The sequence below is a fragment of the Phyllopteryx taeniolatus genome, chromosome 16 (assembly GCF_024500385.1).
Source record: "Phyllopteryx taeniolatus isolate TA_2022b chromosome 16, UOR_Ptae_1.2, whole genome shotgun sequence".
Taxonomy (NCBI): Eukaryota; Metazoa; Chordata; class Actinopteri; order Syngnathiformes; family Syngnathidae; genus Phyllopteryx; species Phyllopteryx taeniolatus.
In genome coordinates, this window is record NC_084517.1 from 5317053 (window position 1) to 5333993 (window position 16941).

Below are 16941 nucleotides of genomic sequence, written 5' to 3' on the forward strand. Positions count from 1 at the left end.
GGACCAAGCGACGGTTTGGAACTCCAAAAACTTGGTTTATGATTATGCTGAAATATATTATACTGTACTAATACTGTATATTGAGTTCCCTATTAAGCGCCAACCTTAAATATTGTAAATTCCTGGTTGATTCCCATAATTTCCTATTGATTTGCATGGACTACGTAATGGGAACAACAAAAATAAAAAGGAAGAATTCACTGTCCAAAAATAAACTCAAGTTAAGTACAGATACCTGAAAAATCGACTTCGATCTAGTATGGAAGTATTTGTACTTGGTTACTTCCCCTTACTACTGCAAGTGAGCGACATGTGAACACACCGAGTTATCTGCTCTGCCCGGCAGACAGTGAGAATGACTTTTTGAAACGCAGCGATTAGTTCAGAAGTCGAAGCGCTCCGTGTCAGGTCACGGCCGAAAAGCAGAATGTTTGCCTCACTAATCCGCCATCTAAACGAGGAACGCAGCAGCTGCGCAGCCAGTCGGGTTATTTTAATACCTCAGCGCTGGAACGTTAGCAGGACTGGAAAGTTTGTTTTTTGTTTGTTTTTTCAGCAGAATTGCTGGCAGAACAAAGACATCACATTCACTTTTCAGACTTTCAAAAGCAAACAAGTCCATTTGCCTTCAACTCTACATTTTTGTGCAACTAAATATTTTACAACTAGACCATCATTACTTTTAAACAATCACACACAAAAAATCTCAAGTGTCTTTAACAAACTAACCTCTCAACTAGCTTGAAACCAGTATTCAAAAGTAACAGGATTCTGGCTTTGACATGAAATAATTAAGTTTCAATGGCTTGAGAAATATGAAGTACAGTGGTACCTTGACTTAAAAGTTTAATTTGTATGTGACCAAGTTTGTAGCTCAATTTAGTTGTGTATCAAATAAATGTTCCTCATTAAAATTAATTGAAATGCTATTGATCTGTTCCAGCCACACCCCCTTTTTAAACGTGTTTTTAAGAAAGAAAAATAGCACTGTACAGCGAACCCCCACGTATGTGCAGTTTCAAATTCTCCTATTCGCGGATTGTTTTTGGAACCGATTCTGTTATTCACTGTTTTTGTGCTTAAGGTTTAAGGTTAAGGTTTTGGCAACATCTTCGTGCCAAGAAACTATGTTGAAGTGAGTCAAGGTGCAGAACGTCACGCTACCAGACTTGGAAAACGGGTTAGCGGCGTTCCTGAGTATGCTGCGATAACTAACACAACTCCGTGCTGCTGACATGATGGTTTGAACTCAAACTTGGGATATTGCCGTTTGTCTTTGGTAGCTCTTGGAAGACATTTTGTGTAAAAAAACGAAAGACACTGTAGATGTTTAAAGTTCCGACGGATGCGTTGTCCCAGGCTCCTGCTACAGGGCTTTGTCAACGCTAAATCCATAGTTGTTTGTCGAGAAGCTCCCCAAAGACACTTTAGGCCGGATCCCATCCTGATGGCCCTGGCGGACGGCTCTCTCCATCTGCCATGCCGTGGTTGATCCTGGTCCATGTTCTCCCCTTCATCTGTCGTGGCCACCTCCCAACGTCAGTGTTGGCTTCTTCCTGGCCTCGATCATGACGGTGCCCTACACATGTACCCGTGCAGCTCCATCGGCTGGGGCACCGGATGCCGCCTTCCGCGGAGCTCATCGCCTTGGTGAAGGGCAAATGGTGAGGGGAAGAAGAAGGACAACCTGAAGATGTCAACTGGTATAAATGTGTTGGATTCCTGCAGAAAGTCAAGGGTCGATCAGTTGGCTAGTAATCCCATCCTCGTTATGATGACATCACATCACACAAGAAACCTGTGACATCAGCACTTGAGAGCTCAAAGCCAAACAGATTGGTCATGTGACCGCTGTTGTCGCACATCAAAGATGTTGCGCATCACCAACAAAGTGGTTGTGCTTGTCTATTTGTTGTGCACTTCCTCTGCTTGTTGGTTCAAATGAGCTCAGTTTTTGTTGTCATGTTTGTAAGTAAGTAAGTAAGTGTTTGTAACTTCTGCCAAAATGTCAGAGTTGTCTATGGAGCGCAAGGAGTGTGACTGCTTTCAGCAGGTTTACAACGAGGTCTTTTCCAGCAAGTGCTACAGCTACAAGCTTTTACGCGTCCTGGGAGAAGGACGCTTCGGAGTAGTGGCCAAGTGCTTCAACTTGAACACGTTGGACAGCGTGGCCGTCAAGCTCTTAAAAAGATGCAACATGAACAACTTCCACCGGGAGGTGCAGGCGCTCCAGAAGATCCGCTTCCTGGACAAGCACAGGAATAGCTTGGTGAGGTTCATTGAACACTTCATTTTCCAGGACATCCCGTGTCTGGTTTTTGAGATGCTGGACAAGAGCCTGAAGGACCTGATGACTGAGAGAAACATGACACCACTCAATCTCCACCAAATACGACCAGTCACTTCACAACTCCTGATGGCGTTTGAGGCCCTGCAGGCATTAGGAGTCACTCACACAGACTTGAAACCAGATAATGTCATGCTCACAGACCACAAGAATCTGCCCTTCCGAGTCAAGCTGATCGATTTCGGCTTGGCGCGACCAATCACATCGGTGCACGTAGGGATGGCTCTGCAGGCTGAGGCCTACCGAGCCCCGGAGGTGACCCTGGGCCTGCCGCTGTCTGAGGCCATCGACATGTGGTCACTAGGATGTACCATTGCGTACCTCTTCTTTGGGTTTGATATCTTTGATTGCACTTCTCTTCGAGGCAGTATGGAGACCATTTGTCAGCTCCTTGGTCAGCCTGCGGATCATCTTCTCAACGAGGCCAAGTACAGCAGCGACTACTTCACGGTGGACGAGGACGAGCGGTGGATATTTATGTCGGCCAGCACCGAGCCGGCCATATCTCTATTTAATCTGGAGTCCGAGTCCTCATTTGAAGACATGGCCATGAGGTTCCTGCAGAGCACCTCTGCCGTGGAGTATGATGACTGGCTCAAATTCGTGTGCCTCCTTAAATGGTTCCTGAGCGTGGATGCTGCAAGCAGAGCCACACCCAGACAAGGCCTCAATCATGCTTTTGTGACCATGACACACCTGACGGACAACTGCCCGTACAAGGAAACCACGCTTGCCTGCATGGCCGTCGTGCCCGTCGACGACTACATCACCGTCAGAGGCAGCGATGAAGGTTACGGAGATGAGGACGGTGTGGAGGAACTCTATGATGAAGACGAACCTTGCGAGGCCATGGATGGTGACGAGCACCACGAATGGGCAGATGCTCAGAATGTTGTATTTCTTGATGGTGAAAAAGACCTTGGAGGAGTAGAAGAACAACTCACTGAGGTCGTGGACTTTGATGGTGAAGATGAGCATGGATGGTTGGACGCTGATGATCTTTTTGACCATGAACAAAGCCTTAGAGTTGCAGACTGTGGTGGTGGAGTGGTAGTTCTTGATTTTGAAGTGGACATTTGTGGGGTGGTGAAAACTGGTGGTGAAGAAGGTCCTGTTGGCTTGGTGGGTGTCTGTAGTATGAAGAACCTCAATAGTAACTTTGATGAAGTGGCGGACATTGATGGTGAAGAAGAGCCGGGTGGGGTAGTGGACTTCTGTGGTGTGGATTTGGCTGGTGGAAATATGGGCCTCGATGTTGAAGAAGATCCTGGTGGGTTAGTGGACCTCTGCGGTGTGGATGATCCCGGTGGGGTTTTGGGCCTTGATGGTGAAGAAGAGCCCGGTGGGGTGGTCAAATCAGATGATGCAGAGGTAGAGGACAATGAATTAGCAGATGATGATGATGATGATGATGATGGAGAAGTTGATGCCATCATCACTGAGTGTTTGACGGAGAAGAGAGAAGCTTCACTTCCTGACCGACAGACTAGAAGCGATTCCAAAGTCAAAGCCATGAGGTCTTGGAATCAGGAGAACTCAAGGAGCATCTTTCCCAACTGCTTACAGATGTGATCTTCTCAATCAGAGTCATCAGATATGAACTTGGGCCTTCTTGATGTCATTTTGGGACAATCCTGTCGTTTGATGCAACTTTTGAGGGTCACATGGACCACCAGTCCAACCAAACTGGGAAGAAGCTCGTAGTTTATTTGAATGAACCTTCATTATTTTATAACTAAACAATGATTCCCTTTCATCCAACTGCTGATAATTTGATTTAGACAAGAAACATGAATTAGTATAGAGATACAGTACCGAGACTTCCAAGTCCCCTAATTTACGAAATGCCGTCTTCTGGTTGAGTTTTCGCTTGTTAGCAAGCTACAGATACACCGCCGCTAGTAAGTAATTAAGTTACTGAAATGCCCTGGCATGTGGGTAAGGAGAGCCGATGCAATTTCAGGTGTATTCAATGAAATAGTCAAACACAAATACAAAATGAGTACACTTGCAAAGAGCTGCTGTCGGCCACAACTCATACCCAGACGCTCACACGCAGAATAATCAAACAACCAGACACACACACACGAATACTACAGTACGTAAAATAATGATACTTTAATATGTTTTTATACAACACAGTGCTATTTTTTGTAATAAAAATTCCAGGGTGTTTTATTTGGGAGGCAGGGTTGATGACGGATCAATGACCTTTAAATTAATTTCAATGGGGAAAATTTATTTGCTATAGAAGTAAATTGAGTTATGAGCTTGGTCACAGAACAGTTTAGCAATGAGGAACGGATGTTTTTCAGATTCAGATAATCTCAAAATGTGAGTGAGACGCGGGATGCAAGGCAAGTGTTGTGCCGTTCTCTGCAGCTAAAGCTCACTCGTAACTCAAATTTTGGCTCGCAATAAAATATTTTATCCGAGCAACATCTCGTAACTCGAAAAACTTGTAAATAAAGGTACCGCTGTATTAAAAAAACAACAAGTGTTCTCGCTCAGAAAGTCTTTTAAAATTTGAATAAAATCTCACAAAGAACATTGTCAGACATATGTAAGGCCTCAAAATCAATAGGGTCTTTACACGAAGTTGGACAAAAGCGAACTATTTGACAAGTATGCTGGGAATGTGAAAAATATGTTTTCATTTTCAAACCAACAATCTACCCACTTTTGTTTCAAATTGTTTTGTTTATTCAGGTGTTTGTTTCTCCCGTCTGGCATCCAATCATTTCTTTGTCTTGTACTTCCTCATGTGAGCCGCGATGGCACTGGAGATCTCCACGTTTCTTTTGTTCTGACCAAAATAGTCAACAAAGTGTCCGTCGGGTCCAACCAGGTACATGATGATGGTGTGGTCCACCTGACAAACACGACCAGGACAACAGTCGATACATGAGAACACATTTTCCTACTCAACAGCGTTGTGGAAATCCTTTTAAGCATTTTTTCGATGTCCTTGATATCCACCTTAAGGTCCATGAATTAGTACTCTCTTTTTCCACACTACTAAGACAATTCAACACATTGCTAGAATGGCTACAGCACACTAGTAATGTTTTTTTTCCATACTATTGGCAGATTTGGCCCATTAGTATGCAATTAACCCATACTAGTACTGTACTGTGTTAGTAACACTGCTTGGCCCAGGTGGTATGCGTATGTCACACACTAGTAGCTTACTATCAAGGATATCGAATAAATGCCTAAAAGACGTGAGCATTGACTGTATTTCATTTCTTTGATATCTAGCATAAGGTCCATGTACTACTACACTTTGTCCTCACTAGAAACACAATTCACTCGATAAAGTAGAACGACTTGTGTCCTACAGCTAGTAAGACAGTTGTTCTACTGGTGTGCCCGAAATATTAAGCATATTTGTAGGCTTATACGAGTCATATTTGTAAACACCAAAGGTATGAAAAAGGGCCTCCCTTGCCTCAGTTAAGGTTCGTGTTCATGACTCAAAAATGAGTAACAGACTGGGGGGAAATCTTATAAAGACCGTCCATGCTCAAATTGTTGCTGAATTAAAACTATTCTGCAAGGAACAAAATATCCCCACAGAGATGTTAAAGACTCACTGCCAGTTATGGAAAACGCCTGATTTCAGTTGCTGCTGCCGAGGATGGCCCAACCAGTTGTTACGTTTCGAGGGCCAGGTGAGTTTGAATTGGTTTTTTTCCTTAATCCATAAAATCACCATCTAAAAACTGCATTTTATGTTTACTTGGGTTATATTTGTCTGATATTTACATATGTTTGATGACCTTAAACATTAAAGTGAGAAAACTATGCAAAAAAAATTTAATTAGAGAAGGGGGCAAATACTTTTTCACGTTACTGTATGTGCTTTAATAGTAGTACTACTAGCTTGCAGATGTCAACTAGTGCAGATTTGCCTCAGTAGTATTATGTAGTTATTTTACTAGTACGCCAAAGTTGCCCTACCATTGTGCAGAAATATCACACAGCAGCGGTGGGAAAAGTGTAAGACAATTATTCTAATAGTGTGCTGAATTTCCTTAGCCGACAAGTGAATACTAAGAGCGTATTAGTCCATGGACAATAAGCTGATATGGAAGAAATGCTCAAACGGCTTTCAATGATTAATTATGATTCATGTTAAGAGCTATACTGATATTTTTTTTTAGGGCCGAAACAGAGTAATAGTAGTCAAGGAGTCTGGCTGATAACCGACTTACGTAACATTCAAATTTCTTGAAGATGTTAAAATGTGGGGTTTTGCAAGCTGTAGGATAAAATCATCACAACAATAACAAAATCATAAACGTTTACTCTGTAGCGAATGAGTTTTTTGAACTGAACTACAGATATATATCAAGTTTTCTAATTCTAATTTATTGAGATGCAACTGTACATGGACCTTAAGCTGATAAGGAATAAATGCTCAAACAGCGTTCCATGATTGTTTGAGGTGACTCACGATGTAGTCGTTGTCTTCGTCTTTGGGTCCTTGACTGTAGTAAACTCTGTAAGCTCGAGACACTTGCTCTACTTGAGCCGTCGTCCCTGTCAGGCCAATCAGCTTTGGAGAAAACTCTGGGAAAAACACGAGGAACGAAAGGATGAAAAGCTGAAATATATGAATTACAGACAGAACATTTGACTGTTTTACAATGCAATGTAAATCCTTTCGTATTTGTTTAATTTTACAACAAAGAGAAAAATCTGTAAAAATGGGCTGATTATTTTCCCCAAAGTTTTTTTAAATGTAAGTTTGAGTGAATTATCTTTGTCTTGTGTTGTAATGTAGTAATAGGAGGAGAGAAAAGAAGAAGAAGAAAAAAAAGCTGTAAAAATTGGCCAATTCTTTTGACAACTTTTGCTTTTTTTTTTTTTTTTTTTTTTTTTGAGAAGGGCTCATATGGGCTGATTACATCGCCTGAACGATGACTTGGTCGGGCCCTACTTTCAACATAAAGCGTGAGTCTCAGGTGTTGCTTCCTGTTCCCAGTTTTCCGCTATTTTTTTCCACATTGGCGCTGTTAAGTGTCTGATACGACCCCCCAAAGCAAGTTATTGAATAACATTTCAATTTGATGCCTGAGATCTGGAGGGATGTTCTATTCAAACCTGTCCCAGAGACTGTCTTAACAAGAAGACTTGTTTTTTAATGTCTCTAATATCTCTAATTACGAGTGCCCCAAATTTCGAGTTATGAGCCGTCGTTTTGTTGCGAGTCCAATTTTGAGGTCCAGTATGAGCTTCAGATACGCCGCCGCTTAGATGGATGCCACAAAATCCACCCAGATCCCACATCTCAAGCACAATTTGAAATACACTGAGTTACGAGCTCAATCATAGAATGGATTAAACTCATAAGTCAAGGTACCAGTGTAATATGCGATCTGAAAAACAATTTTGTCCTAAATGAAGTGTATTCTAATTACAGTAGTATCTAAACGTTAGATTTTAATTTGTTCTGTGACATAGCTCGTAACTCAAGTTACTCCTATATCAATTAAAATTTACCCATTGAAATTAATCAAAATTCCATTTATCCATGACAGTCCTCCCAAACACCTTTTTTTTTTTTTTTTTTTACATTTTTAATAAAGAAAAATAGCACTATATTGTATAAAACTAAATAAAATAAAAAATAATGTAAAGAAATAAAATGTTTTTATAAACTGTAATTACTGTACATACTGTAATATGTAAAATATCATCGGGTTGGTCTGCATGTGAGCGTCTGGACGCGAGCTGTGGCCTACAGCAGATCCTTGCGAGTGCTTTCATTTTGTATGTATGTGTTTGACTTTTTGTCCAGTTCAATAAACATCGACTGCGGCTGTCCTCGCGCACGTGCCAGGGCATTATAGTACATTACAGCATTAAATTAACGGAAGTGGCAGTCTAGCTGAAGGCCGCTCGGAAATTAAAATTTGGCTCGTAACACAAAGCAAAAAAAAAAAAAATAATAATAAAATGAAAAAATATATATATTTTTTTAATCTAATCGACCAAGCATAAGCTTCTAACTGGAAAAACTTGTAAGTTGGGGCATTTCTAAATCAAGGTAGCACTGTCGGTGTCTTTTAACAAGGAGCATCATGTCGCGTCATCTTCGCTTCAGTTTAATGATTTCTCTTTCACGGGTCACATTTTTCCCGATTTTATACCTTTGACATATGCCGCCATGGCCTCTGGCGTGTCCCTGTCAGGGTCGATGGTAATGAGGATTGGTGTCAGCTTGGGCAGAGACTTGATTTTGTCTGAAAAAAACAAAACAAAACGAAAGGAAGCATCATAGGATTGAATTGGAACCTCCTGCGACATCTCTTGGAACACGAGTACAGTGAACCTACGGCTATATCATGCATCCCTGTTGTACTATTTAATGTTGATTATTTATTTTTTTTATGTCCTTTTACCTGGTTTGCATGATAATTTTGGTTGGAAATGCCAAAAATGTCCTTTTTCAACCTACTCAATTTGGTCTTTTCCGCTCGGTATTTTGAAAGGGTCGGATTTCTCATGATTATGTTACATGTAAATGAGCTTTGCTCAGATTGGATCGCTCATCTTCCCTAATTTAAGTAAGGAAAACGGCATGAGTCTGATTGGTCCATATCACTGCATCTGCTAGATAGATGTCACTTTTCGGTCCCTAGTTCACACTTGAAATTCAAATACAGAATGTATATCACAGATTTTCCCTTATGGTGGGTAGGTCTGGAATGTAACCCTAACGATAAACATAGGTTCATAGGTTTGTTGTGTACGTCGTTTTTTTTTGTTTTTTTTTTTTTTAATGTACCGATTTCGTCCACCACTTCCATCATCTTCTCCAGCTCGTCAGGGCAGATATCAGGACAATGCGTGAAGCCGAAGTAGATGAGCACCCACTGGCCCAGGAAGTCGTCACTGCTCACCAACTTCCTTTTGTGGTCCACCAATGAGAACGGGCCACCCAGCGCAGGACGTCCCATTGACTTGTTACGCTCTTTCTCGATCACTGCGACCAATCGGATCGTTACAGACACATGAGTGTAAGGCTTGAATGCTTGTTTTTAATACAGTGGTAACTTGACTTGAATTTAAATTGTTGCGTGACCATATGTCAAATCAAATTTCCTTGTTGCAATGAAGAAAAATGCCTTCAATCCATTCCAAAAAGTACATATATGAATAGACACACACACACACAGAGAGAGCGGCTGAATTGCTATTGACATGAAATTTTCACCAGGTGTTGGGAAAAACCCCAAGTAATCCAAACATGCAAAGAAAGTAGAACAAATAAGATCCGAAATTAAGTTGTGTGTAATAACACATGGAAAAAGTATTGAACACATGAATAAAGGGAGGTGCAAAAAGGTGTGGAAAGCCAAGACAACATTTCTGACAGAGGAGTGCAAAGAATAATCAGAAGAGTTGTCCAAGAGCCAAGGACCATCTGTGGAGACCTTCAAAAGGAGCTGGAATTAACAGGTACTGTTGTCACAAGGAAAACAGTGAGTAATGCACTCTGCTGCCATGGCCTGTATGCACGCTCACCACGCAAGACACCATTGCTGGGAAAAAAAAAAAAAGCATGTCAAAGCTCGTCTAAAGTTTGCTGGACAATATTTGGACAAGCCAGTTTAAAACTGGGAGAATACAGTCTGGTCTTATGAGAGCAAAATTGAACTCTTTGGAGGCCATGATGCACACCACTTTTGGAGAACAAATGGCACTGCACATCACCCATACCAACAATGAAGTTCAGAGATAGGAACATGATGGGGTGGGGCTGCTTTTCAGCAAATGGTACTGGTAAACTTCACATTATTGAAGGAAGGGTGAATGGGCAAATGTATTGAGACATCTATGAGGATGATGAAAATGAAATGAGGATTGAGATTTCATCCGGATAATCATCCAAAATATAGTGCCAAGGAAACTCTCAAATGGTTTCAAAGAAAACAAATAAAGCTGCTAGAATGGCTCAGCCAATTACCTGACTTGAATCCAATCATAAATATATGGAAATAACTGAAACTCAAGGTCCATAAAAGAAGCTCACGGAACCTTCAAGATTTGAATACTGCTTGTGTGGAGGAACCGGCCAAAATCACACGAGAGCGATGCATGCGACTAGTTTCTCCATACAGGAGGCATCTTGAACCTGTCATTGCACACAAAGGCTTTTGTACAAAGTATTAAATAAATACCAGTTGCCGTGTTCAATACTTTTTCCCTGTGTCATTTCACATTATTACACATAACTTAATTTCTGATCTTATTTGCTCTACTTTCTTTGTATGTATGGATTACTTGGGTCGTTCCCAACAACTGTAAGTACTGTCATATTCGCGTGTTGTATGTGTGCCTTTAAGGGGTGTGGCCTAGTGAGTGAGTCAGGAGCTGAAGTCGGGTGGGCCGGTTAGTCCACATGGGAGTGTCTGGGTGCGAGTTGTGGCCTAAAGCAGCTTCTTGCGAGTTTTCTTTCTTTGTATTTGAGTGTTTATTTGGCTTGTAACGGGAAAAACTCACAAGTTGGGGCACTCGTAATTCAAGGTACAGATAACAAGTGTACTTCATAGCTTACTTTCTTCTTTTTCGATCTTGAAGTATTTCATCCCGCCGAGCAGAGCTCCCCCAATGGTGAACGTTACCGCTAAAGATTTCCACGTGACAGGCTTTAATAGGAAACAATCACTGCATCGTTACAACATTTCTAGGCTACTATTTCAATGTGTTTAAGCAAACACAGTGAACCCCTGGCAATATTGCGGGTCAGCGTGCACAACCCTGCTTCCCAGGACGCACCGATACACACGGTGATTGTTATTTATTAGTTAGTTAGTATAAATACTGTTCAGTATTGAAAACATAAATACTGATTGAAATGCAGTAAAAATCAAAAATTATTTATGAAGTCTCGCTGGATTATTATTATTTTTTTTAATCCTCTTGGGCTCTCATTGCTTGCTGGTAACATCACTCATTTTTGGATCTGGAACGTATCCCTGCAATAAAAGGGGGTTCACTGTGAAGCTTTTGCAGAAAAAGCAGGACAACCGAATGATGGAATGTGGCAATAGTAAACAAATTTTGTGAATGACCTGACTAGGGCTGAAATTAACAATTCTAAATAGGCTTTGCACGATCAGATTTTTGGGGCCGAGCACCGATCAGCAAGTTTTAAAAAACGATAACAAGATGGAGCAATGTGTCCAACGTACTTCAGTTGTGCACAGACTGCAACTAACTTACGTGTTGTTTGTCTGAGACACGGCAAAATAGTCCCACACCGACGACGTGTTTTTTCACCGACAGGATTGAAAAAAACTTTATTGGCCGTCAGATAGTTGCGGTACTGCGCCACAAGACACGTGACGAGGCTAAAAACAAACTAGCTTTTGGATTCATATGCGACGGCGACATTGAGTTAAATGTCTTGTGCGGAGCCGATCGATAACGTCATTGATCGGATCGGCGAATTATGACATGAAAGCCGATCAACATAAAATGCTACTTATTGGCCGATACCGATCACACCGATCAGATTGCCGTAAAGTCTAATTATAAGTTTTTAATAATCGATTAATCTGTCGATTGTTTTTTTTTTCAATTAATTGATGAATCGTATTAAAAGAATAATTAGAACTTGTTGGCCTTAATTCTATGCGTTATTTGTAGAGCAAAGCAGGCACTGCTCATCACCTGTCCAATATAGTCCCAACAGTGAAGCATGGTGGTGGCAGCATCATGCTGTGGGGGTGTTTTTCAGCTGCAGGGACAGGACGACCGGTTGCAATCGAAGGAAAGATGAATGCGGCCAAGTCCAGGGATATCCTGGACGAAAACCTTCTCCAGAGTGCTCAGGACCTCGGACTGGGTCGAATGTTCACCTTCCAACAAGACAATGACCCTAAGCACACAGCTAAAATAAGGAAGGCGTGGCTTCAGAACAACTCTGTGGTTGTTCTTGAATGGTTCAGCCAGAGCCCTGACTTAAACCCAATTGAGCATCTCTGGAGAGACCTGAAAATGGCTGTCCACCAACGTTCACCATCCAACCTGACAGAACTGGAGAGGATCCAAGTGTGAAAAATTTGTTGCATCATTCACAAAAGACTCATGGCGCAGTATACAATTCCAGGACGGTGACTTCTGGTGTGTTTTGGAATTGCGAATTGTGGTTGGAGTGTCTTTTGTCCATTTCTGTGTTCCGGATTTACAGGGGAATCCAAAATGACCTAAAATGTCCGATTTAAAAGTAGAAGTCGCTCGAGTCACGCTGCTGCTGCAGCCGTTGTTTGCTTGAGTAGCCATTTTGTTTGGCTTCCGTCCACACAACGCGAACCACACACACAGCGCCTCACAGCGGCCAGGAGGTGAATCGATTCAGCAGATTTGCCGAGTCGATGTTGTATACTCTATCCATATACCCTAAACAATTAATCCAGCCGTAAAATAGTTGTTGTTTAATTTGATTGTTGATTAATTGTCGAATAATCGATTATTTGCTGCATCTGTAGAACTAACTCACCCCAGACTTCTTGGATTTGCCCCGCGACGAAGGTGGTGGAGGAAGTGTGGAAAAGTGCTTGGACCTCTGCGGATGTTGACATCTTGTTGCTAGGCAGGAGTGCCACGCCCTCTCATTCACCTGTCAATCAAATCATTTCTGAGTGAGCACGATGGATTATTTGACACATTCACCTCTCAATCAAAGGATTAATTTGTGAATTATTAATGAAATTTTACAACATACGCAGCTGCTGGCTAGGGTTCCACACTACAGTAGTCAACCAATAAACATTTAACAAGGACACAGGAGCATTTAATAGATTAAAATCGTGCTAAATACATAGGAAACAGCTCTCTGCATGGTGCCGTAAAGTTGTGCAAGCACAATAACAGACATATTGTTGCGTTAGTACCTCTCTGACAGTACTGATAAATAGAAAATATACGTTTAGCGTTAAATTAACGCTTTCCAAAGCGGACTTTGGTTGTGACCTACCCGGCAGCAGACGTCGCCCGGCGGCGGTGGTGACAGCGTGCGCGTCGGCCCAATGTCTCTCCGTACGAGACGGTAAATAAATCTGACGTTTTGTAAAACTTTAACATCACAGCCAAACCGCCTGCAGCCCAGACGGCGAAACAAAACACTGAGCGACATCTTTTTGGACCTATAAGTTTAGAAAATGTGACCTAAACGAAACCGGAACTCAAGCGTGTACATGCTGCTCTCCGATCAGATCATTTGAAACATAAAGGCAAAGTGTAGGTCAGAATTGACGCCATTGTCACTGCTCTCAAATCAGCGAGCAAGATAGGCGGAAGTTGGGTCTTCTTCGTGTCAGCCGTGCGTTTAAGGTTCTGTACTGTCCACTAGAGGAAATATAAATAACTACCATTATTAATGGAATGTGAAGTCAGAAATTTTTTAATCATGTTGCAAAATTACTCACCGTCTATAAAGTACAGATACTAAAAGAAATACTAAGGTAAAAGTGTAAATTCTGATTCAACTTTCTTTTTTGAAAGTTAAAAATAAGTGGATTGGAAAGTTAAATCCACTGAAGTACAAATGGATTTTTTTTTGTTTTTAATTTACCCAAAAATGTTTACAAAAAAATTTATACAATTGTGATAACAGCAGGAAAAAAAAATAAGCACAAATAATAGTTTCCCTCTTATTAACTTTCGTAGTGCCCGTACTGAAAAGAAAAACCACTGGCCACTTCAGAATCAGAATCATCTTCCAGTACAGTAAGAAATGATTTGTATTTCGTTAATTCCCACCACTGATTTTATAGAATTCAAAAATGTTGAATTATACATGAAGTACAACTACAGGACAAAACAACACATCTTGCGTCATGAAACACTGTTATTGGTCCATCATTTTCAGTCATACAGCAAACACAATGTCCTTTTGTTGCTGTTAAAGTGCAGTTTTGCAGTGCGATGGCCACTTGGCGCGCAGCTCCTCATGGACGTGGAAGTAAAACCAGCAGACAAACGGAAAGAGGGTGACGAGGATGGCAGCTGACACTCTGAGTTTGCCCACCGCCGACCTGGAGATCGACAAAACGTAGACCTAAGTTGCTCAAACTTCATTCTATATAAATGAAAATTTGACATGTTGATGTTGACTGCACCTTCCGGAGTGACGACACAGGAGAAGCCACAAAATTGTCAACACCACACCACCAAACTCTCTAAAAAAACACGACAACATAATATGAGCGTTTACATTAATATGTCAACATGTATTTTTATTTTATTCAATAGACGTCGGAGGACGTCATAAGTCTCAAGTATATCTAACCTAACTAAAAACTAACTAAAGTAACCTAGCTAAAAATACAGCTTTATCCCACTATAAAATCTGACTTCTAATATTATGAATTTGTCTTTAAAAAAATGTGATTTTAATCTTGCAGGATGAGGACCTTTTTCTTAACAAAACCCTACTTTCATTTTAGTAGTCATGTTCTGATTTTTCTGATCGAAAAAATGTCATTATTCTCATAGTAGTAAAACTTTTTTCCCTAAAAAAAATACAACTTAAATGCTTGTCATATTACATTCTTTTTCTAGTAGACACTAACTTTAATCTCGTATCTGGCCTTTTTTCAAACGGACTTTAGTCTTGTACAATTTATAATTTTTTTCTCAGAAAGCAAGATTTTATTCTTCTATTGTTACACATTTTTCTAAATGAAATTATTTGTTGGGTAAAATATGACTTAAAAAAAAAAATAATCAAAAAACTTTAATGTTGTAATAAAAAGTGTTTTTATATAGTCTAAAACAGATTTTTACGTGTTGCAGATGGATCTGAGAGTTTATTGTATAGCATTCTACTACCGGGCCTCCTCTTCTTGGAAGACGCCTGTCATGTTTTGTCCGTATAGCTTCCATCCGATGATCAGGAGCATCCCAGTACACAGCATCATGTGAAGGTCGGCCACACGTCTCCATGGCAACGTCTCTGAAAATAATTGCAACACCAGCACAGGATAATCGTGTTGAGTTGTGACATCTTAAGACTGATCATTGACTTTTCAATGTGTTTGGCCATTAGAACACTATTTTGCCAACAGAATTTGTGACTTTTAATACTATGGAGTCTGCATAAAATACTGTGAATTCTCACAGTGAAACCAGCTTCCCTAACTTGTTGTTAGTAGTGCCCGTTCATGAATACGAGACATTAACTTTGTAGGTTGTGTTTGCTTTTGAAGTTCAGTCCATTTCCTTACATTAGTTTACGAGGCACATCGGCCACATTCAATATGGCAGACAAGCTGACGTATCACAGCAACCCGCTCACCGAGGCATCAATGATTCAGCGTACCTGTCACATGAGGTTTGAAGCCAATGAGCGCACAGAGGATTGCAGGAACGCCATAACCGAACTACAACATAAACATTGAACACAATACCATTATTACTCATTAGAGTCGACTTAAAGGTGATATATTAACGTTCCGTGTTTTTATTTACCATCCACAAGGCTGCGTCCGGGTCGTTGATCTGAGCAAAGTTCAGAATGTTGTTGTTGTTTTAACGTGAATAACTTTGTAGTGAGAGAGTTTTAAAGCTCACCTGAACGTATGTCGCCAAGCCAAAGAATAAAGACATCATCCCATTGCACGCTCGCCAAACAACAAGCATCGCAGTGGTCGCCGTGTACGCGCTGACTTGGAGTGCCAAGCTCGCCTCTGGCCGCCCACCCGGGACGCCCAGGAAACCCTTTTCAAGCGTCTCCGCCGAGTACCTCGTTGGGATCTGTCTGTAATTTGCCTTTTCATTGCAGTCCATATTCGTTTGTTTCATTGATCAAGACCACCCAACTGTACTGGCGCCGAATTTGTGCAATACTGGACTTTGCACCAATAAAGTTAGTTTAAACAATCACGGCAATTACGTAATTTTAGATTTATACATCATGTTTGAGGGGGGACACTACTTCGTGATGGTGGAATTAATACGCACACAAAATAAGCGTTAAAGCAAACGTGAAAGTTATCTTTTTACATCAAATGAACCCGACGAGAGTTAAGTTTGCCAAAAGTGGAGCGAGTCCTGGGTCGATAGTGCAGTTTATTTTTAGCCTCACTTCCGGGTTTCTTTCAGCCTGTGTGTGTGTGTGTGGTCGTAGACATGTCACACGTCAATCAAAAACATGTCCGAATAAAAAATGTAAAAAAAATCTTACGAATTATTTTTAAAAATCTGAACGAAAAATACCTAAATGTAAAAAAAAGAGAGTAAAAAAGATGCCACTGTTAAAAAAGAAAACTACGTCAGTTTGAAATAATTGCAATGTGTTTTTTTTTATCCTCACTTATGGTTTTGTTTTAGCTGAAGTGTGGGTTGGTATACTGTCATGACAAGTGTCAAATGAATCAAAAACAAAATTAAACTTTACGCGTACAAAAAAAAAGCAAATAGACTCACGTGAAAACAAAATGTGTTAAAAGTGTAAAACATAATTTAAAAAATACGCCAATGTCAAAAGAAATAATACAAGTTAGTGTCAATAAATAATCAAATGAACAAGGCACTTGGGGGAAAAAATGTAGGTGTAAAGCAAAAGAAAACCCGAG

The 16941-nt window shown here is 40.8% G+C and overlaps 2 protein-coding genes across 2 annotated transcripts; both read right to left on the reverse strand.

The window, feature by feature from the left end:
• Positions 1–4441: 4441 nt before the first annotated feature.
• Positions 4442–13667, reverse strand: LOC133465764 (protein SCO1 homolog, mitochondrial). The gene is made up of 7 exons (XM_061748846.1): positions 13341–13667; positions 12864–12983; positions 10917–11007; positions 9144–9341; positions 8506–8598; positions 6807–6922; positions 4442–5219 (listed from the first exon to the last, which is right to left on the reverse strand). Exons 1-7 carry the CDS (start codon positions 13497–13499, stop codon positions 5085–5087), a joined length of 912 nt encoding a protein of 303 aa, XP_061604830.1. The 5' UTR covers positions 13500–13667; the 3' UTR covers positions 4442–5084.
• Positions 13668–13913: 246 nt separating this feature from the next.
• Positions 13914–16914, reverse strand: tmem220 (transmembrane protein 220). The gene is made up of 6 exons (XM_061748847.1): positions 15938–16914; positions 15836–15865; positions 15687–15747; positions 15197–15320; positions 14485–14544; positions 13914–14400 (listed from the first exon to the last, which is right to left on the reverse strand). The coding sequence occupies exons 1-6, from the start codon at positions 16166–16168 to the stop codon at positions 14268–14270; spliced, it is 639 nt and encodes a 212-aa protein (XP_061604831.1). The 5' UTR covers positions 16169–16914; the 3' UTR covers positions 13914–14267.
• Between the last annotated feature and the right edge of the window lie 27 nt (positions 16915–16941).

Coding starts and splice junctions, on each gene's coding strand:
- tmem220 (XM_061748847.1), bottom strand. CDS start 16,168: ATGAAACAAACGAATATGGACTGCAATGAAAAGGCAAATTACAGACAG. Junction 15,866..15,937: donor GCTTGGCGACATACGTTCAG/GTGAGCTTTAAA, acceptor AACTTTGCTCAG/ATCAACGACCCGGACGCAGC. Junction 15,748..15,835: donor CGGACGCAGCCTTGTGGATG/GTAAATAAAAAC, acceptor TTTATGTTGTAG/TTCGGTTATGGCGTTCCTGC.
- LOC133465764 (XM_061748846.1), bottom strand. CDS start 13,499: ATGTCGCTCAGTGTTTTGTTTCGCCGTCTGGGCTGCAGGCGGTTTGGC. Junction 11,008..12,863: donor GCAAATCCAAGAAGTCTGGG/GTGAGTTAGTTC, acceptor TTCCTATTAAAG/CCTGTCACGTGGAAATCTTT. Junction 5,220..6,806: donor ACGAAGACAACGACTACATC/GTGAGTCACCTC, acceptor CGTGTTTGTCAG/GTGGACCACACCATCATCAT.